Raw genomic sequence first — 22,682 nt, 5'->3', positions numbered from 1 at the left:
CTGAAAACATAGCCTACTTGTAAAGTGTTCTCCAATAATTTGTTTTATTTACAACTTAATTTTCTATCTATCTATCTATCTATCTATCTATCTATCTATCTATCTCTTGCCCTTAAGCTTCACTTAAAATCAAACAGATCAGCTTCTTCTGAAGGGATTTCCTGTTCAAATTAAATCAGAAACAGAAAAACAACCCAAAACTGTAGACAGAAATTGGCCAGTGTTTGACAGAAACCGCTAGGGTTTTCTATGCACACTGATATTAAACAGCAGGGCCAATGGCAACAAAGGATGGAGTGAACGATAGCTCCACCTCTCCGCTTTTCTCATATATATAAGCCCGTGGAGTTGACCCAGAAAACACACACACTCTCTTTCTCGTTTGAAGATAGTGAGCAGCGCTCTTTTGTGCGTGGGTCCGCTGGAGTATGAAGCTTCACCTTGCGGAATACAAAGTGTAATACTTCAGAGGCTTTGGAACAGATAAAGCGAATTTGCCCTGCAGCGGCGGAGTCACTGAGCACAGGACACGGGGTAAGAGATTCAAAACGCTTGAGAAACTCACGGACTGTGTCTTAAAACGCAGTGTGCTGCCTATCTAGACAGCATTTTAGTCGTCATAAGCGCTTGTAGCATTTAACGCGCTTGCGAGGTCCAAAATGCTGTCTAGGTAGGCTGCTCACTAGGTTTTAAGACGGCGCCAGTAATTTAAAGCTCAGGGTGGCAGATCCATTGTTTGCTTCGCTGCACGGTGACTTTCTTTGGATTTATGCTGTGCATTATTTAAATTTCTATGTGTAAAGTACAGGATATAATATATATAAAAAATGGCGAGCAATTTCTTAAATGTAAGGGTTTAATTAAAATGCATTTTCAGTTATCCTCATTGTTTAGATCTAGTGTTTAAAAATATACTTGGAATCTATTTAGATTGAGGCTGTGTGAAAGCGTTAGTACTGAAAAATAACACTCCATTTAATTTCAGAAGTGTTGCTTGGATGTGCATCATTGAGATTTAAGAGGTAGTAGTGTGTTGAGTAGGCAGTCAGGTGGGCTGAAGTGTGCAAAAAGACATCTCTCCTACCTGTCCAATGAGACTGGAATTTCTTTGCTAAATTTTGAATTACAACTGTTAGATTTCTCTGTGCATTTATAGAATTTGTGGTAAATTCAACTAGACGCATTTACATTCATCAGTTTGGCTTAGAGTAAAACAACTTGCTTTTTGTTGTCAATAGTCCAATTCTAAACCTAATATAATCTGTTTCATTGAAAGGAAATTTTATGGCAGAGCACATGATGATGCCAATGAACCACGGACAGGGTAACGGGGGTCTGCATGGCTACCGGATGGGCATGAATGGAGGCCTGCAGGCGGGCCCCCAGCAGCATGCACCCCAGCCCGGGCTGAGAGCAATGCCCAATGGACAGATGATGCACTATGGAGCGGGGCCTCAGGGAAACATGGAGGCTGCCATGCGCCAGAGGGCCAACATGGTGGGGCCTATGAATGGACAGATGGGTCACCACCAAATGCAGTCAACTAACATGATGTTCAACAACCAGGGCCAGCAGCAGCAACATCACGTTCAGCAGCACCAACAGCACCACCACATGCACCAAGTGCAGCAGCAACAGCCTCCGCCACAACAACAACAACAACAGCAGCAACAACAACAGTACATGAGCGGGGGTCTCACTTCCCAGCAGCTCATGGCTAGCATGCACCTTCAGAAACTCAACACCCAGTACCATGGACACCCTCTGGGACACATGAACGGCAACCACATGGGGAACGGGGCACAGTTCCGCATGGGTCAGGCCCAGTTGAGCAACATGCAGCATATGGCCGGCCCGGCTCTCAGTCTCAATGGCATGGATGCCGATCTGATTGACGAGGAAGTGTTGACATCGCTGGTCATGGAACTAGGACTGGACAGGGTGCAGGAACTCCCTGAACTCTTTCTAGGACAGAACGAGTTTGACTTTATCTCGGACTTTGTGAGCAAACAGCAGCCAAGCACCGTTAGCTGCTAAGACTGGAACATATGGACGCTTGAAGGCGATATGGGCAGCAGAAGTTGCTCTTTTGATCTATTTTTTGGGATCGCCATCACCAAGACAAGAGGCGATCAGATGTCTCTTTGTCCACAGAAACGGGTGGTCAAGCTCCTATCAGGACTACAGTTCTGATTCCGTCTGGAACGCCGAGCGGCGATCCATGGATGAATGTAACAACACTTCAGAACTGTGAACTTGGTGCAATGTAAAGACACTCAAACCTTATTTGTCTTCAATGCAGTTTTAGATTTAAAAATGTATTTATTTATTGCTTATCAGATGTATTAACATAGAACAAAAAAGCAATGACGTTAAGAACCTGTGGTTTATGGGGAAACTCCCAGAATGGTATTGCTGAACTGTTGTTATTGATCACTTAGACTGAGAACTTTGTTAATCAGACCCAAACTGTAAGTCTGATGTTTTGTTTTACGGTAAAGTTTCAGCAAACCCAAACCACTGCTTGCTTACAATAGTGGTTAACGCCTGTCGTGATACAACTGGTCTGTCTAAGCTTTAGAATTGCCTTAAATCAAGTTGCTATTATTTATTTGTCTCCCCAAACCCCACCCCAACAGTCCAGGAGGGCTCAAACCTATGTGTGACTTGTAATAAAGATGGTCAAGTTTTTTTAACGCTGGCCTAATTTTTCATCAGTCTCTTATCTTATTTGTGGAAATGAAAAGGGGTGAGTGAAGCCATGTATATTTGTTAAAAGCGTTCAGAAAATTTCTAAAATATGAAGCTTGGATTCGCTTTATTTGATTAGTTACAATGTCATATCAAGCTATAGAAGTTTACTCCTTGAAATGTAATTAATTGCAATCTTGCCTGGTTAAATTGGTTACTTCACTAGTTATCTACCATTTATCATAAAAGGGATAGTTCATTAAAAAATTACAATTCATCCTCCTGTTGTTCCAAGATGATATGCATATTATTATTATTATTATTATTTTTTTTTTTTGGAACCTACCAGTTACTTTGAAATGAGTGTGTGGTGTTAGGTTGTCTCTTTTTTTTCTCCTTCTCCATAAAATTAAATTCATTTTGATCCAGTAGTTTTTGGACCTCAATAATTGTGCAAAAACATAGATCAAATTATCAGTTTGTTTTATGGAGATGGAAGTCATAAAGGCTTGTAACCGCACAGAGGTGAATTAACTGACTTTAATTTTGAGAGGGTTAACTATACATGGTGTTAAACTGAAATGTGCTATTGAAAACAATTACTGACTCTCGTTAAAAGCTGTTGCTTAAGACTAGTGACAGTTCTGAGAATCCCATGACTAACCTTTGTTAGTTAACAAACTAGTTTCATGCTTGGTGTAAAGTGGTTGAATTGTGCTGCAATAGCTACTTTCTCCATTTGTACGTACTTATTAGGTCTTATATACAAGCCTGCAACAACCTTTTACCTACTTTCAGATATAATAAGAGGTGTATAGGGGAGGTAGTGGAAATTGTCCAGGTTAATCTGTGCTTACCTTGACATTACAAGTCTTTATGTGAACCCTGGGCCTGTGTTTTTGTAATGAGAACAGAGGGCAAAGTGTTGTCCATTTACGGACATGCTGTGGTGAGGGGGTTTGGGTGGGGGGAAGGGTGAAGATTGCAGTGACAAGCCGTTAACGCTCCACTGTCACTTCCTGTTCCTCCTCAGCGGAGGAAGGGCTAGAAGAAAGTCAATGTGGTAACTGTGTAGTAGCACTTGCATTGGATTCCTCTTTGATTGCTCTGGTATCAGAACAAGCCTTAATAATACAAAATGAATGCTTGTGGATGGTGAACGCCAGGAATGAACTAACAGACACCATCAGAGTGTCTCAGTGTTGGCTCCACCCTGTTTATTTTCAAAATCTATACGTTTGTTAGTCTCTGATTTGTTTTTGAGTTGAAGTTGGTGCCCTTTCCTTCGTATGGTCTTGATGCCTAGTCTTGGACCCATAAACAGCAAAATTAGAAGCTTATGCATTGTGAATTAACATGGTATGACTGAATGAGTATAAATTCACATTCACAATGTCTTCATGTATATGATTTCTAATTTCTAACAGATTGATCCTCTAGATCTATCCAAACTGATACAGAAGAGTCATTTTTTTAGGAGATTCTATTTATTTTGAGCAATAAAATTTATATGTATAAATGAGATGGGTTAGAAATGGGAGATTGGGCACTTAAAAATTATTTTTCATACATTTTTAGTTTAGTTTTATTAACATACACACCCATTCAAAATTTTGAGGTAAGATTTTAAAAATATAACTAATACTTCGATTCAGCAAGGACTCGTTACATTGTTTAAAAGTAACAGTACAATTATTTATCATTTAACAAATTTCTATTCCAAATAAATATTAGAATTTTGAACAACTTTTCATCAGATAATCCTGAAAAATACGGATCCTGGTTTCCACAAAATGGTTTTCAACACTGATAATAACAAATGTTTCTTGAGCACCAAATCTCAACACCAAATTTCTGAAGAATCATGTGACTTTAAATGGCTGCTGAAAATTCAGCTTTACCATCACAGGAATGAATTACATAAAAAAAAAAAATATATATATATATATATATATATATATATATATATATATATATATAATTAATGCAGCCTTGGTGATCATTAGATTTCTTTCAAAACCATAAAAAATAATGAATTTTTGTTGGAGTAACACTTTAAAACCTTATATGACAGATGATTTTAGTTTAAAAGCTTTTTAAAACTTAAAAAAAATGCACCTGAATGTTTTGATTGTACATGAGTACGCTGTAATCAAGTTGTAACAGTAACATGTGCCAAGTGACATTTAATCCAGCGTTTATAAATCGAAACAGCTTAAAAGAACTTCGACTGTACACTTCTGAAATGAAAAGTAGGGGTTTTCAGTTCAAAGATGTATCGGTAATCTCACCTCTTCTCTGGGAAATTCAGCTGTCTTTGTGAACTTTGCGATTTAATAAGATAAATATAGGTGTGTGTGCACAACAGGGAGAGGGAAGGTGTGCGTGGTTTCTTTCTCAGGTGATGGAACATACAACTATTGTGTGAATGAGAACATTATAACATGTAACATCCCTGGGTGTCTTCAGCCATATGGCATCACTCATCCGCCTATTAGATAAGGATTGGGTGTGACTGATTATTACTGTCAGCTATTAGCTAATTGTTTTGTATAGAAAATAATGCAATGGAACAACAATTTATCATAATGAACTTTTCTATGAAAACTTGGAGTACTAAAGCCTTTTAGATTACGCCATCATATATTTTCTCTTTGTCAAACTCTTCTGGGGAACCAGACTAGACATACACTAAGCAGGGTGTGACAGGAGACATGTACTGTTGACTGTTTTTTTGCTGTCTCTCTCTGAGGCCACCCACAATAATCTCTAAACACACACAGGAAAAGACACTGAGCTCTCTGAACAGCTTTGGATTCAGTAGAATGAGAAAATGACAAGGTCCAAAACAAGAAATGTCTTGGTTGGGTGGGGGCGGGGGAGCCACTTACTGAAATTGAGAAGAGTAGTCTGGGAAATTCTGTGTAGGGTTTTACCCAGTAGCCATGAAGGATCCCGGAGACCACCCCTCTTCAACATATCACACAGTCAGCTATTTCTCTCTTACACAGCTTTCCTTACAACAGTTTGCGGCTGAGGTGTTTACTATTTCATGTCTTTGTCCAGAAGGAGAGGAGATTTGATCATTTTCTTTCAAAGAACAATTAATTAAATACTGGAGTGAAATGTCTGCAAACGATATCTGACAGCACAGAAAGCAAGAGCAGTGGCTATATTAAACAGTAGCTAATTTAAATAATGACGCGAGCGAGTGAGCAGTCAGTATGATTCGGTGAGTTGATTCAGTTGATTGATTCATTAGAAGGATTCGAAGCGGTAATTCCGGACTTCAAGAACGTTTCTGACCAAATAATTAAAAGATGTGGTACATAACAGTACTGACCCAAGAAATTACAATTATGTCATCATTTACTCATGTCATTCTAAACCTGGATGACTTTGGGTGGGAAAGAAGATAAGGAGATATTTTGAAGAATGCTGGTATTGGCCATTGAATTCCATTGTATGGACAGAAAATAAAATAAAGCTACAGAGACAATTCTCAAAACAAAGAGAGAAAGAGAGAAGAGATTTGAAGAGATTCATACAGATTTGGAACAACATGTTAACAATTGCTTTAATTTATTGATCTTCTTATTAAGAACCTTTTGTATTTCTATAGATTTTTTATTTGGCTGTTTGGTTCTTTGGCTTTACAAAAAAGTTTGAATCCATAAATTCTTTAGCATATTGTTGCACGTTGCACCATGTGTAAACACGCAAACATGAAGCCCACCTGGGTTCTTTGAAGAAGGTTTTCTGAAGAACCACAGCACACGGTTCTCTTATGGCACCAGGCTGCAAACACCTTTCAGATCCTTTCAAGCCAAAAGATTTATTAGATCACAAAGCATGTGATCTAATAAGCCTATATCAGCATTATATCATTATATGAGAGAGAAAAATACAGGAAGGGATCAATGGGTGGAGCGTGCATCAACATGTTTTCCCTTCTGCCAACTGACTGTCTTTCAAATAAAAACATGTTTTTTGGACTTCAATTGGTTTTACCCCCACGCTGACCATTCATGCGTGAACGTACGCGAGAAATTGATTGTGATGGACCACACTTCCTGCTCTTGTTTCGCCTGACTGCCAGCCAACAACCCTAATTGAGCATTAGCTAGACCAGCTCTAGCTACAGAGCTACCATAACCACCTTTAACTATGAATATTCATGTTTTGGCCCATCACAGGTCTCCACACGTTCATCAATATCTTCATTATGTAGGTGCAAATGATGCCACACATGTTTAGGCAGGCCGTGGCACCAAGAGTGTTTGACAGCTAAAATCGCTGGAGATTCTCTTCGCTCTGCTCCCATCGTTCCCTTCCCCTTCCACTGTTTATTGCCTAGGGCTTTTGAAGTTAAGGGCACTGTGTAAAGGATTCATTTTCCTGTGTGAAGCTTACATCTCAGCCAGGCCAGCTTCAACAAGCCGAGGTAGGAGTGGCACTGTTTGTTGTTTGTTCAGTGTTGTGCATGTATGTGTGTGTGTCTGTGGGGGTGGCTTTAAGCTATTCATCGCTGAGCACTCAACTACCGATATCCCTTAGCTCTAAGAATGTCAATTTCTAGCATAAGCAACCTACGGGCAGATGGACGCCTTTGAACATGAGCTATCCAGGTGAGGTCATCCAAGTGTGTGCTCTGAATGTCTCCAGAGCGCCGTGGCAGAGACTCAAGCACACTGTTTTGGCAGGTCGAGACGGAGCAGATTGAGAAAGCCATGTGGGTTTTGATATTGCCCGCTAGAGATTACTATCATGCTGACAAGTGACGTACGACTCTGCAGCATTTCCCAAACATCAGCAAGAAACATGGTTTCTGAGATGAGATGTGAAACAGTAGTAGGTGAACTATAAAGCTGTAAAAACACTGAGTGGGGACTGGAAGTGGTCAAAACCCGGATCACAGATGGTAGAAACTAACCTAGCACCCCTCTGGCACACAACAGTGTGCCGGCGCTCTAAGCATTCAGAATATTCTAGGAGCCTGACAGACACATTTTTATATTTGCAGCATGTCTGGCTGAGAGGGCACCTGTCTGCTCTTCTGATTGGATACCACTGGGTTTGCTGGATACTCTTGAATTCTAAATATACTCGCTGTGATCGCAAAGACTGAAAATCACAGTTTGGATTCTGTGGTTCTTGACACATCTTGATGGTCCTCTGTGGAGCAGATATGAGGTGTTTAAAAGAATGTTCTGGGTTCAATACAAATTAAGCTATCACAGACTATTGAAAATAATGAATTAGTTAGTAAAACACAATTAGAATATGGTATAAAGAAAAAAATGCACATTATTTCCAAAGAACAGCCACAAGAGCGTAATGGTTGTTAACCAATAAATAAATAAATAAATAAATAAATAATGGAACCATGAAATGGAAATTCTATCTATTTTCTAAATGCATATAATTGATTTATTGTGAATGATTCATCTTAAGTTTTATTATTATTATTATAAAAATTTTGACCTCACATGACTTCTTTCTGGTGACATATTATGGACTTTTTCAATCACTGAGGGGCATTTACACCACACCGTTGACATTTTTGGCTTTTCATTTACACTACAACGCTTTTGAGGGCCTGAAAACGTGAAATGAAGTGAAAATGTTTTTTAAAATGATACAATTGTTAACTGCATCCCGAATGATGCACTATACACTATGCACTTATACGTACTTATGTACTTGACCATGTAGTGTATGAATTTTATAAGGTTATTTTGTCATTAATAATCTGAGTCTGATAGCTACAGCTGAGTCCATGACGTGTCCAACATTCCACAATTTTTTATTTTCGGTTATTTAGTTAAGTACATCATCTGGGTATTTAAAGTGTACTTTTTTTTTTGGAATTTTCAGTGTGAACACACTACTCGCACCATATACTAAAAAATTACATAGAATAGTGCATAAGCAGGCACAGCAGTGCAAATCCAAAATGGTGGAGAAGGTGGGAGAAATGTTGATTGGAGTAATCATTTATTCAGTATTAGAATACTTCGTTTAGCTACATGCTAGTATCAAAGTGTATTGAATGGTGTTACGTGAACATGGAAGATATTGACATGAGGAATCAGTTTTGAGAAGAAACACTGTAAAACCTTTCAACAAGGGTGTATTTGCTTACAGTTGAACTCCATTTCTCTTAATATCTTAATTTTAGATAAACCTTGAGGACATCTAGACAGCACAGCCTGAGCAAAACCACTGGGGTTTTTGGAAAGGAACAGAACACTCCAGCACATTTAATCAAAGTACACAGACTTGAAGAGCTGATGTAAACAGATTCAGTCTGACTAAAATCTGGACTGGTTGTAATCACGCAGAGAGCACACTGAAACTCCAAAATGTTTCTGTAACATGTTGGTTCAGCTAGTATGATGGAGAGGGGTTTTCCACAAACTACACAGCACAGGGATTTGTAAGTCACATGACTATGTTGTTCTCACTGTATTTGTGTACCGTAGTGTGCACACATACTGACTGTTACTGAGGGATTTGGTCAACAGTGTTGCACCCTCCCTGAAAGACACCTTCCTGTTTTTGAGAATGTGGTAAGATTTACAGTATGTGACATCCCTCAACTCGGCTCTCTACGTGTACTCGTGTCAGTCAGTGAAAACCGCCACAAGTGCACTTTCACTATAGCTGTGGCACTCAGAAACAAGGTAATTCGTGACAACCGTTGGATTAATTTTGATTTGCTATGTTCTATTTGTTTTTGTTTTTCTACAAAAATATTCTGACCAAATATAACTTTCATATGGTTCAAACCAAACATGATATATATATTTTAAACTATCTTCAAGACCGTAAAGAACATAGGCACTATTTTTGTTTCATAAAGATCTGGTCTATGTGCTTTTCAGCAAGCAAGCTTAAAAAGAATACAAAAAGAAACCAATAATGGTTGTGCTGCCCCCATGTGGTTAATAGAGGTAGTGAACCAGTCGGCTCAAAGTCTAACTGTTTTTGTTCTTTGTGGACCTAGACAGTGACGGGCATTTAAAATTCAGAAAGTGTAAAGTCAAATTTGAGATCTAATTAGTTTAAAATCCCAATTTGTTTAATTTCATTTCAATGTAATAAAGTTTGAGGTTATAATACATCCATTTTCTTAATAAAGTGAAATAACAGTATGCTTTCTATCAAAAACTAGACAACATTAAAGGGTTCATATGCTTTTTTTAAAGATTATTTTGTGTGCATTTGGTTTAACAATGTTGACATGCTTTAATGTAAAAAACTAACAAACAAAAAACATTATTTTTCAAATACTGTAATTATTGTAGGTCCTCTATGCCCCGCCTCTCTCACGCGCATAATTTTCTACAAAGTCCCTCCTTCCGACAAGTGAAGTCTGCTCTGATTGGCCAACTGACCCAGTGCATTGTGACTGGCTGAACACAAGCACTTGTCTGAAATGTAATGTCCCTTTCCATAATCACAAACTTCTTCTTTCAAAATAAAGGTAAAGACAGTTAATAATGTCCTTAGTTTTACCATCAGTTTAAGCCTGAAAGGTGAACAGAGTCAAGTGACAGAATGATGAAGCTCGTATGCGTTTGCAGTATACAAGCCACGGACAGTTAAGACAGCTGACTCCACTGTGTGACACTGTTTCTCTTTCTCTCTCTCTCACACACACATACGATGCGCAAAACTCCGCATTTGAACAGTCAGTAGCAAATACTTAAACTAATAACAAAACATACTTACAGTAGCTGATTCAGAAGCACCAGATTGTCGTAGCAAATTCAGAATTACCTCCTCTCCTAGATTCACGAAACAGTGGTCCACAAAATGCGTTGCTGTTCTGTTGTAACTAATCTTAAAAACTCATAAATGCATCTACTTTCGTAAGGCCAAATGAAGTGCTTTTGCTTTCACCTAGATACACTCAGCATCTCCCTGACTTGCCTGCTTCAACATTAACTGCGGTTACTGAAACCTTGCCTTCTTTCTTTGCGCGAACACTTGGGCAGCATTACGCAAACATTTTCACATAGTGATGTAGACATGTGGGGGCATGTTTGAAAGAGCCGCTTTAAGGGGGCATGGCAGTCTTAACTCTGATAAATAATATCTCTTTGGATTTGAGACTTTAGTCTTTGCAACTTTACAGATCTTCTTCATGCACCAAGAGCTAGCATAAGACCCCTTAAATTAAAGTCATGAAAAAAAAAACAACTAACAGAAGAAAAGCTCCATATTTTTAATTGAAGCTTAGAGTACAATGCTGTCAACGTGTGCACTCTACAAAATTGTATAAAAGTACAAATAACTAAGACATTGTAAACATCAACACGATATAAAATACAGGCAGAGTGTATAATAGGTGCGGCCATACTAGACTTCCTGCCATATTTGAACATGTGAAAGCTAGTTTACTAAGTCATGTGATTTGCTTTGAACTGCTAATTGGTATGACCAAAGACATCTGACCAACAGAGGATCTAAATGTCACACACCTTTTGGACCAATGGAATGCAAAGAATAATGACTTTAACACTGTATTGTCTGCAGTGTTGCTGTAAAGTGGAGCAGATAGTATAACATTATGAATGCATTGTTATTTGTCAGGTACAATAGATTCAAACAGATGCTAGAGAATGACATCATATCCTGTTGGCCATATTTGTTCTTAAGTAATTTTGCATGCTCTAAGTCTAGTGTGACTGCATCTAAATTCCTAAACGTGTTAAGTGTATAAAGTATGGAGGATGAGTAATGGTCTCTGAGGTGTCAGGCCAGAGTGATTTCCAGCATTATTGGGGAGGTCTAGTGTTTATATGCAGTTAATTGAAGAAAATCAGTCTTGTATAAAAAAAGCCTTAAAAAACACCCTTATTGATGTAGGGTGTAACATATACAATTAAATGTATGTCGTACAAATCAAGGCTCAAAAACAGCCTTTATATGGTCCACTTCACTGCTTCAGTCAAGTAAGAACATGTAAAATGTTCTGATACGGTACAAACACAACCATAAGTGTAACGTGAGAACAGCTGCAAGAATATCAGTCCTAAAAACGGATTATAACAGTGCTATAATTAATAACAGAATGCATTAAAACCTGGAGAAATGGACTATCGAACAAAATGAAAGGTGAACGAGATGGGCGGAGCTTTGAAGCTTGCCGACACCTGCTACAGTATTGGGGGACACAAAGATCCCAGCATGCCATGTATCTTCAAATGTGCTTAGAAGGGGTAAAGGTCGAAACCCATTGAAGTGCCATAAATGTCAACGGCCCTGTTTCAGTCTGTCAATGTGGAAGGTGAGTTTAAGGGCAGGACCCAACTTCAGCCCCATGTATTTCATCATGACATCACTGCGGAGCAGGAGGAGTGCTTTGCCATCAATTTCCTGCAAAAGAAGAGTATCAACCAGAAAAGACAATGTTTAGCATTTTAAGACAGAACATCTTTCATGTGTAAGAAGATACCGGACACAAAATCTACATGCCCCAAAATGTTTTCTCGTGAATGTTGGAACTTTCACTTAACACTGTCGAGCTGCTCCTGACAGTCGTGGCAGGCCAGTCTCGTGTTGTTTCCACCAGCTCTGCAATTTTTTCATCACTAATTGATGCATCTGAACTATGATGTGAAAATTGACCTGAAGCTTAAATGATCGCCTTTTTAAGTTGGCTGTATAGCAATAGTCATTTTTCTGTCCCCTGACTTTTTAAGACTTTATCAAACTTTATGAAAATGTAAAAGTCCAACAAAATTACAGCTTTTTTTCTTTTTTTTTTTACGGACCCTGTATTCCTCACTTACATGTTTACGGAAGAGGTCTGCATGGGGTCCGAGCTGAGGGTCAATGTCTCTGATGAATTGCATAACATCTTCCACCGTCCACAGGTTGGGGTCTTGTCCACTGGGTTGCGGGCTTTTCCTCGAGCTCAGAAAACACTCTGAACCTGGGCAGCAATCAATCAATTCATAATTTATACTGAGATTTACAGTGGGATCGAAAAGTCTAAAATGCAAAATGAAACATTCAATTTTACATCTATTATTAACAAATAACAAAAAAGATATTAGCAGCATCGCATTTTTGAATGACACTGAAAATGACTGAATTGCTTTACATCTGAACTTTTGTACAAAGGAGTCAATGTCACAAATCTGCTTAAATTTAATTAGTAACCTAGAAAAAATCTTAAAAATGTTCAAGTTTAATTATATTTGAAATCAATATTTTCAATGTGATTTTGTGGATATGACAACTGATCTTCAACAATGGGCTAGTTTGCATACCTGTTGAGCCCAGACGATGTAGTTTCCGCGGAGAGCTGCTATTTTGAGAAAGGGAACGCATTGCAAAGACATGTCCAGAGGACAAGTGTGTTTTCTTCAGCACCTCCGAGCTGCCAACCCCATTCTCCATCAGGAAGGGCTCTGATCAAACACAACGATACAAAAACACTTACAAAGAGGGCCAACAAACGTCATAGGAGTCCACTAATTAAATGCTGTTTTAGCAGTGGGAACAACAGTGTGAAATACCTTCCGAGGAGAGACGGTGGTTTTTAGCTATTTTGTGCGGTGCAGAGTTGCTGTTGTAGGCATCATGTTGGAGGAACCTCTTAGTGCCCCGACCAGGTCCAGAATTCAGACTTTCTCCAAAGTTTCTCCTTTCTACAATACACATGAGGCTCTCTTTTAACATCTACACAATGGTAAGATCAAAGAATATAGTAATGAGCCACAGCAAATGTGTTTGCACACATGAGCGCTGACCTGTGTACATCCGGCTGTCATAGTGAAGTCCTCCCATGGGGACGGGCTGACTGCCAAATAATGGGTCACAGTGCAGGTTGTGACAGAGTTTCTCCAGCAAGCGTAGCACATACGTCACACTATTCACTGCCGGCAGTGTTAGAGTGTGGTGCTGCTGCTCAAAATAGGCTGTAAAAGTAAAATGGGGCTGCATATTAAAATAAGGGCTGCGAAATTAATTGAAATGAAAACAAATTTGCAATATGGCTTAGTGAGATTATTAAACAGCAAAGCCTGCGACTGAATTAAATATATATAAGCTCTGTGTGTTTTAGAGTGAATCCCAGCACTGTTCCCATAAATATTAGTACTGTAAAATTATTTTATTTTTTATTTATTATTGTGCAATTTTTTACAGTGAAATACTACATTAGGGAAGTTTCATTTTGTAAAAAATATTTATTAATTAAAAACGAATCACAAAATTGTTGGCCAAACTGTGCAAACCTATAAAGCACAGCAAATCAGCATTTTAAAATCTATTTGTAATTGCAATTAAAAATTGCAATTAAATATTTTCCAAGGCAACAAAAAGTCCAGAACTTTTGAGGCTCTCAGTTAATTTCTGATAGCCTTGTGGGTCTGTGCATTCTGACCTGATATGAGCTCTCCTCCATGGCCTGGTTTGAGGCAGGAAAAGACTGAGCTCTGGTTAGGTGCACAGTCAACACAGGCTTGAACACACTGCTGCAGCACAGAGGAAGCTCGGCCTGGCCCGAAGTGATCTGGCAGTGACTGGATTCGGCGTGCATCCAGATGGGGACCCACTTTCCCATACTTATTCAGGTAGACACATACTGACACACAAGTATTTGCAAGGATGTTTTTAGCAAAGACAATATATGACAAAGATTTAACTATTTTTTTGGGGGGGGGGATCTGAGAAACTTTCAGTACCTGTAGGTGCCTGTAAGGCAGAGCTGGGAATGGTGGCGTTGTCCAGTGGAACTGAGCTGGTGTCTGGTTCTGGAGTGCTAGTGCTTGGGGAGGTGGGAATAGGGTTGGGTCCCAATCTGGGTTTTCTCTATATACAAATAAACATGGTCAGGAGGAATCTGCATAAATAATGATGCTGCCTTATAATTATCACTTTGATTTCTAGTAATGAGTTGCACCTTGCTGCCGGGTTTGGGGCCTCTCTTTTTTGGTATCTTAATGGGATCTGTTGGGTTCTGCTGCACTTTCGGGGGCCAGTTGGCTGGCAGTTTGCCTCTAGGTTTGCTGATAGGTCTACCAGGACCTCCGATTGTTCCTTCAAGCCACGCTGTCCTCTTGGCCCAGCTTAGCTAGAACACAACATAAATATACAAAACACATTCAAACTCCCATTTAAACTATTTTGGTTAAACATCAAAAATATTGCTGTCAATCAATTAAAAAAAAATTAAACTTACCTAATATAAGTTTTTAAATATACTTTTCAATTGCAATAATTTCACATTTAATCTTGAAATGAATGTAGAAATCACCTTTAGCATTTGTTTAATGGCATCTTTTTTTTATGACTGAAGGCATGAATTACTGATATCAATACCAATGTTGTCTATGAAATTGAAATTTCTATATTGTTTTTTTATCATATTTTTTATAGTTTAATATTTAACCATTGATTATAGCCATTCAACATTACAGCTATCAGTTTTAAAAAAATGTACTTTGAAAAATAACTTCTTATTTAAGTGAACTTGAAACAATCTTTGAATAACCCATTATAATAAATGTCATTCTAAATTATAAATAAATAAATAAAACAAAAGTGATTGATTTCCTGTTTTTCTTTGTTCTTTGATTAACAGTCATCACAGCAGCTGGGTTGTTAGGTTATCTGGCTGCTATTACTTTAAGAGCTGCCGCTGCTGAATGTGATGCGGATCTGACACACATGCTTGTAGTTTCATTTGAACATTAATATGAAATGGTACAGGTTGCAGCACGCACCGCTGTATTTGTGCATGCAAGTGAAGAGCATGTGTGATGAGCACAGTATGACGTCTGACAGGACAGGAAAATACGTTTTTACTGACATGCGCCCTGACAACATCTCATCTGACCGCAGTTCACTGATGTTCTGCTGAAGCTCCCTCGTAACCTGTACTGCTTCCACATTCGTTTGACTAGAGCCTGTGGCTGTGGCAATGACAAACAGCAGGGGTTTTGAACTGCAGTCAATTTAAGAGCGGTTGTATCTATCTAATATACTATAACATGTTTTCTTTCTCAGCTGTATGCCTTCACTTAATAATTACTGTTTTTTTGAGGTAGTTAAGATGGGCATTTTGATGCATACAAGTGTGTATTTAACGGTTTAAGGCCTATAAAGCTGCAAAAATAACTCAATACTGACGGATGTCTTCACCGAGTGTTAAAAGTAGTGGGATGTGTCAAAAAACCCACACCGTCTTAATAAATGATTTTTTTACTTCCATCTTCAATGCTGGATTTTTAGGACACGTCCACTATGAGATGGAGCGCAAAAGTCAAAAGCATCCGTGTAGTGCATGTTTACAATTGAAAAGCAGTGCAGTGGAATGCAAAAACGTGTTTTGTTTGAAACACCCCTTACTTTGCATGACAGAAACCCAGGTATCAAATCCCTAGGGAAGGGCACATTAGGACATCCCTGATGTAACCTAGCCACAAAATGATTTCTGAGTAATTCTGAGGATTGTCAGCCTTCATGTTGAGCTGATCATATAAAATGTAAAGAATATTTTATCTTCCTTGTGCAACAAGAATTTCTCAGTAAAGTTAAGACTGTAATGGCTCCCATGCTATTGATTGTAATGACTCTAAATACAGTTATACCTTGCTCCCTGGTTTGGGGCCTCGTTTCTTCGGGATTTTAACAGATTCCAGTTCCTTTCCAGGCTGGCCTGTCTGGGAACCAAGTGCTCCTTTCTGACCCCAGGCCCCAGATAGTTTGGTTTTCTTGCGGCCAGGCTTACGTTTCTTCTGGGGTGGGGGTCTGCCGGGTGTAGGTGGCATGCCTGTCCCCTCTATGCCACCTTCTGGTAGGGAACCAATTGCACCTAGCGCCTTTGGTGACCCAACTGCAAAAAAAAAATAAAAAAAATAAATAAATAATATTACATATATATATAAATATATAATAAACCATATATAATAAAAAAGAAAATACAGTTTACATAGGGCATTATACCACAACGTACAGTGACAAACATAGAAGCAGAAGACGAGAAAGGCAGGCTTTGTGTGCAGAGCTGACCCATTTTTCTTTGAGCCATCTCAACAAAGAAATTAGTTGTGTTACACATTTTTGGTGCTAGTGGTCTCTGAAGTGCTACAGAGATGAAAAGAAATGTGAGAGAGAGAGAGAGAGAGAGAGGGAGAATGAAAGACAGAGAAAGAGATCCACATAATGTGAGTTAAACAGATTCTTGAGAAGAAAAAAAAACTAGAAAGAAAGAACAGTTTAAATATTGAACAAACGAATGCATTGAACATTTATCACAATTCCTTTTCAACAGCAACAAAAATACCTATAGTAAGCCAAAAAGACCAGAAAAATCTAAATGATCAATTTATAGCAAAAGACAGCAAACACAAACAAACACTTCAGAGCTTTACGGACCTGTTAGTGAGGCCAGGATTGCAATTGTACTCATCCAACTCAAGAGAAATGAAGACTGTACGATCTCAGTGAACGAGGGTCTGCTCTTGATCTTGCAGTGTGTGTAATTTTGTGGCCTCTTACTCTCTCAGTCAATTCACTTCCTTCCTGCCCCTTAGTTTCGATCTGCTCTCTAAAGTCTTAGAGTCTGTGGATAGTGACACAACAACCAACTTTCTAGTACTGTTAATCCTGAAAATCTTTCAAGCACAAACACAACGGAGTTTGCTTTGGCTCTTTCCCAGAATGATATGTTTACACATTTTCCAAGTTTCCTTCAAACATAAAGACTCACAAATACAACACCATTAGAACTCGCTTACCCCAACTAGCCGTGAAGTTCAGTGTTTGTTTAAAGGGCCTTTAAAGGCTTGTTTTCCTCTGCCAAATGTGCTGGCCTTGCGTTGTCTCAAACTCAAACAGTTACACCAGCTCTTTAATGCGAGGCCTGCTATTGGGCACAGGGTTTGCAGCAGTGCCAGCTGGGTGGATCCCAACTCCTTGTAAACCAAAACTCCAATGTTATCTCTGATCCAATGCCTTTATTGCTTAAAAGAACAGTCCACCAAAAAACAAAGTCATCATTTACTCTCCTTCGTGTCATTCTAAACGTTTTCAGGTGAATTATCCCTTTTTATTTGTGTTATTACCTCTATAATTTACACTTTTCTACCCAGGCTATTTTTGTCTCTTCTTTGTTTTGTTTATTCTACTTCTGTTTTGTTTATTCTACTTCTGTGTTGTCACATTTGCATCATTAAAGTAACATCTTCTTTATCCCAATGAATTAAACATGCCTGTCTAACGTAAGTCTTGATAGATACTCAGTTGCTTTGGTATAAAAACATCCAATATGAACATGCATGTACATAAATGCCCATTATCTCCAAGACTCAACTTAACACAACTCTCTAACTCAAAAGTTTGGTAAGATTTATATATTAAAAAAACTAAAAAAACAAAGCTGCATTTGTGTGATCAAACAGTAAAACCGTAACAGTAAAAAAAAATTTATTCCCAAAAAAACTGTTTTCTATTAAACCTAAATTAAATATATTCCTGTGATGGCAAAGCTGAATTTTCACCTGTATTGCTCAAATCCTCAGTGTTACATGATCCTTCAGAAATCATTATATGATGCTGATTTACTGCTAATTTTTATTTATTTATTATCATTGATGAATACAGTTGTGCTGTATTTTTATGTGATTTTAATCTTTCATGAACAGTAGTGAAAATCTGAATTCATACGAGTAATCCCCACCTTTAGTGCCTGGCGGCTGCAGGTTGTCTCCTGTGAGTGCACACCAGCCGACTGGAAAGATGTCTCTGGAATCGTAGCGGCAGTAGTAATCAAAAGCGCCCCGCCAGCCATCGAAGGTGATCAGAACCTCCACGCCCCGCAGCGCGCCCACTGTGGCAGGACAGATGAAGTGAGGATTCTTCCTGTCCACTGCCTCCAGCTTCATCCCCACCTGAAAACAGTTTTGCTCCGGGGCAGCTGGTTCTTGCTGAAGGTCCAAAGATTTGTAGGCAAATTTAAGTGAAACATATCAGGCAAAAAGCAAAGAGACGAAAGGCAAACTTATCCACTTTGCTAATTTTAGCATCAAATTTCCAGAATATAGTAAAAAAAAAAATCTTTGAATAATACATTGAACTAAACCTTTGATTATTGATCGTGTTTGTCTGTGACAGATACCTTGTGAAAGATTCGGGCTGGGGCCATTTCAGCTCCGTTGAGTGTTTTTAATAAAAACATGGGCCATGATGATGCATTCAAACGGAACCCTAGAGAAGAACACAGGACATTCGCAGTCAACTATCACTTAAATTTTTATCAAAAGTACATTTTTACAACAGCAAAGATGTTGCTGATTACCTTTGTTGAAACATTAAGTGCTTTAACTAAAATATTGTTTCTATATTCTCTTCTCTTCTGTATCATTAAAAACATGTAAAGTAATGTGCTATAACTAAATTTAGGAGATCATATAATGAAAACACAAGATATTGAGGTAAAAGTAAATATATATATATATTATATATTTCCTTGTAAATATAATAAAGTTTTTGAATTTTGAGATTCAAAGGTCTGGAATGCAATATATATATATATATATATATATATAAATAAAAGTAAGACAAAGTGGTATGAAGTGTTGTCTTTCTCACCAAGTGGCGGCTGCAGCATTCCACCGTTCTTCTCGCAATTCCCAATTGGCTGGATTTCTGAGGAGTCCACCAGGCGCCAGAAATCATTCTTGTTGTCGCTACCATCCAGCCGCAGGCGGAGGCGGGAGCCCGTCAGGCCCACCACAGTAGCAATGCAGGTAGATGTAGTGTTTCTGGGATCCTGAGCTTCCAACTTCATGCCAGCTTTAAACTCATTCACCGGAGGGGTTGTGCTCTGAGAATAAGAATTTGCGATCAGTTATGGCATGTATAATAGTTCATGATAATGATGTGCTCCACATTTGCATGCCTGGATGAAAAGACTCACCTGTCTAAAGCAGTGAGAAGGAGCAGCAACTGCTCCTTTCTCTTTTAGGTACTTCTCCCAACTGAAATGCCCTTAAAAATAAAGGTAAACATGTCAGAATCAAATTACTCTTAGGATTCAATCTACATTTCAAACAATGAGATATAATCTAAACCTGAATAGTTAAAAAAATTACTACTAAAACATTTAGAACATAACTAATTATTCCGTAACTACTTTAAGATGTACATTTCTATAATGCTGAAGGTATCCCTGTTGAGGTATCTGACACAAACTAGCTATAGTGTAGTGGGTTTAATACCTTGGTACTGTGATGGGACACGAGAGGGGCGACCACTGCGAGCGTGCTTGATCCGTTTGCCATCTTTCCACTCAATAGCTGTTGGGAGAGGAAAACACTTCAATATATCTACATTCATTATTAAGCCTGAATTTATAAGTCAGAATGCATCCCATGATAACAGTTAAAACGTTCATTATTAAAATAATACAAAATACAAATAACTGGCGAGTATGTGATTTTGTTTCAGTATAGTTGATCAAATTCAGCACATTAGGTTAGATACTGTCTGTGTGCTTAGATACTGTAAATAAAAAAAACTTACTACTCCTGACTGAATACATTTTATAACATAACTTCTACAGGGACATCTGTGCAGTGTTACATTTGCAAAATCAATTTCTGAAGTTTTTTTTACCTGAATAGTACGTACTTAGACCTGAAAAACCCTATTTTATTTGTATATTTGCTCTATTGTATTTATTGCTATTGCTTGTAATTTGTGTATTTGCTTTTTTATTATTCACTATCATCTTGTCTTTAATAATATTTGAACTTTATATTAATTTACATTATTATAAGCTAGTATATTTTGCTGTGGTATTTCAATTTGAATAGTTTTGTGAAATTGTGTACATTTAAAGTTTTGGTGTTGTATTTATTAAAATACATCACGTGTCAAGAACCACAAAACATATCTAGAAAGTTATAATTATATTTATAGAATTCATTATCAATAATAGATCTATAAATTATAGAAGAAAAAATATTAATTTGCCATAGTGACATAATGTGACATTATTATTTGCATTTGTTTTTTTGTTTTTTTTAAGTAAATAGATATGAATGTACCAAACAAATAAGAGTATCACCTTTCTGTGGTACAGGTTTCTTCATGATCCAGCTTATTCCAGCCTCTCTGCAAAAGACAATAACAAAACTGAGATTTACATCAGTGTCTGTTTGAGGTGGTTTTGATCTGGTCTGTGTTTCTCTCAGGCAGTGAATCAGTGTCCTGTTCAGCTGTCACAGGTCTCTGCTTCTTTACACATAATTTTCCTTGCACAACTTGAATATTTTGCCATTTTCCTGCCTAGAATGACTCAGGGGGTCGTTGAGTCAGCCCAAAAGGTCAATGTGAAGTGGCAAACAACAAACGACAAGGTTGGGCTACTTTAAGACAGTCGGAACCCACCATATTTAACTGAAGTACATATAAAATAATTGTAAGGAAACAATAATACCAACTCAAAGATCCCGTTAAACCACGCGCGCCGTTTTCCAGCCGTTCAATAAATCTGAACACAAGTTATTCTTCTCGCGAGCATGAGATCGCTTCTGTTACTATACAGCCCCCTTTTATGTCAAAATGCAGAATTAATGAATAAAACTAACTGTATGTGTAGATACCTCAAAAGATGGCTTCCTGTCTCCCAGATTTCCAGTTCTCCGTTCAAAAGCAGAGCGCCTTTGAGCGCCAAACACACAGACCCTCCCTCTCCATAAATGACAGCGCAGGAGTGGCGATGATTTGATTCATCCCAGCGCCCCGAATCATTTGAATCAGTTCATTAAAAAAAGATTCATTCGTGCGGCAGGAAAGCAGCTACACCCTACACGCTTAAATATGAGTCGATTCAGGTAAACGGACAATTCATTCACTTAAACGATTCTTTCACAAGCCCAAGCCTGATTTCACTGGGACGCTACAGTGTTTTGACTCGATGACTCTAATAAAAGCGTATTATTTATTATTTTGTAAATTTTAAATAATGTTAAACTCTCCGTGGACGATTTATGTGAAGCTATCGATATAAATAAATAAACTTTTAAGAACGTAGCACAGAAAATTCCACTCTCTCAAATATGTTGCTATGCTACGTGTAGCATCATTCCATGTTTCGTATCGCTTTTCGCAACTTCATAATACTTTATGCTATAGATACTGACCTTGATCACAAGAAACACATCAAAATATACTTGTTTGGGGTTCTGTTATTATAAGGCAACACTTCACCTCCTACGACAAGCATTGGCTAAAGGCTAACCTCTAGCACTCTCTGAGTCACTTTTTCTGTATTTTTCCCCTCTCTACATCAAACAAAACTAAGTTATAAAGTGATGCCAGGCAGTTATAACGGACGGTATGACGGGGACTGTTTACCTTGCGGAGAAACGTTTTTGTATGATTTCTCAAGTGTGACGGTTAGTGTTTATCCGCCATGTTTTTAGTGCGCGTGTAGGAGAGGGGAGGGGATGCACGCGACTGCACGGGACGATTAGACTCCTATCAAATGGGCCAAGACGGCAACTACTAGTTATCTATTCTGTAGTGTGTTCACAACAATGTCTGGAATAAACACTAAATGAGTTGTTTCCTTCCTTTTATTTATCTGAACAGTTTAACAATAACAAAAAATACTGCAGGAATCCTGACCAATGAATTACATACTAAATATAACATATAATAAAATTAATAAAACACTATGTAATGTTGCAATAAATAAATAAAAGCACAGTGAAGTGTTTTATTACTTTTTTATTATTTTTTATTTTACATGACACACACCGTGTACTAATTTTTCATTATGCTTGTATTGACTGCATAATGTATTCAGTTAAATTATATATTGATTTTATTTATATTGTCAGCTTGATTTTATTTCAAGGTGTGTATTTCAGTTTGTTTTCCATAAAGATTTAAATTTTAAGGTACATTTGTATTTCGCATACTTCTTTTATTTGTTTATGCTTATAGTTTATTCATTG

At 38.0% G+C, this 22,682-nt stretch overlaps 2 protein-coding genes across 4 annotated transcripts; one reads left to right on the top strand and one right to left on the bottom strand.

Moving 5' to 3' along the window:
- The first annotated feature begins 344 nt into the window (after positions 1-344).
- Positions 345-2,714, top strand: cited4b (Cbp/p300-interacting transactivator, with Glu/Asp-rich carboxy-terminal domain, 4b). The gene is made up of 2 exons (XM_026283803.1): positions 345-534; positions 1,277-2,714. The coding sequence occupies exon 2, from the start codon at positions 1,285-1,287 to the stop codon at positions 2,035-2,037; it is 753 nt and encodes a 250-aa protein (XP_026139588.1). The 5' UTR covers positions 345-534; positions 1,277-1,284; the 3' UTR covers positions 2,038-2,714.
- An 8,196-nt stretch (positions 2,715-10,910) lies between these two features.
- On the bottom strand, positions 10,911-22,359 carry LOC113116000 (polycomb protein SCMH1-like). 3 transcript variants are annotated; one of them, XM_026283800.1, is made up of 16 exons: positions 22,078-22,359; positions 20,786-20,832; positions 19,935-20,012; positions 19,634-19,704; positions 19,306-19,540; positions 18,833-18,921; positions 18,395-18,641; positions 16,305-16,549; positions 14,615-14,785; positions 14,397-14,523; positions 14,096-14,296; positions 13,461-13,628; positions 13,227-13,358; positions 12,978-13,118; positions 12,495-12,637; positions 10,911-12,078 (listed from the first exon to the last, which is right to left on the bottom strand). In XM_026283800.1, the coding sequence occupies exons 2-16, from the start codon at positions 20,808-20,810 to the stop codon at positions 11,956-11,958; spliced, it is 2,196 nt and encodes a 731-aa protein (XP_026139585.1). In that variant the 5' UTR covers positions 20,811-20,832; positions 22,078-22,359; the 3' UTR covers positions 10,911-11,955. The 3 variants fall into 3 exon arrangements, with proteins under 3 accessions (XP_026139585.1, XP_026139584.1, XP_026139586.1); XM_026283799.1 differs by lacking the exon at positions 22,078-22,359 and adding an exon at positions 21,324-22,071; XM_026283801.1 differs by lacking the exon at positions 22,078-22,359 and adding an exon at positions 21,158-21,176.
- Positions 22,360-22,682: the final 323 nt, after the last annotated feature.

This window comes from Carassius auratus, chromosome 16 (genome assembly GCF_003368295.1).
Source record: "Carassius auratus strain Wakin chromosome 16, ASM336829v1, whole genome shotgun sequence".
Taxonomy (NCBI): domain Eukaryota; kingdom Metazoa; phylum Chordata; class Actinopteri; order Cypriniformes; family Cyprinidae; genus Carassius; species Carassius auratus.
Note: the sequence above shows the minus strand (reverse complement) of the source record. Positions and strands in the feature narration are given on the sequence as shown.

Coding starts and splice junctions, on each gene's coding strand:
- LOC113116000 (XM_026283800.1), bottom strand. CDS start 20,810: ATGAAGAAACCTGTACCACAGAAAG. Junction 14,786..16,304: donor GCCCCAAACCAGGGAGCAAG/GTATAACTGTAT, acceptor GTTGTGTTCTAG/CTAAGCTGGGCCAAGAGGAC. Junction 12,079..12,494: donor CAGACCTCTTCCGTAAACAT/GTAAGTGAGGAA, acceptor CTTCTTTTGCAG/GAAATTGATGGCAAAGCACT.
- cited4b (XM_026283803.1), top strand. CDS start 1,285: ATGGCAGAGCACATGATGATGCCAATGAACCACGGACAGGGTAACGGG.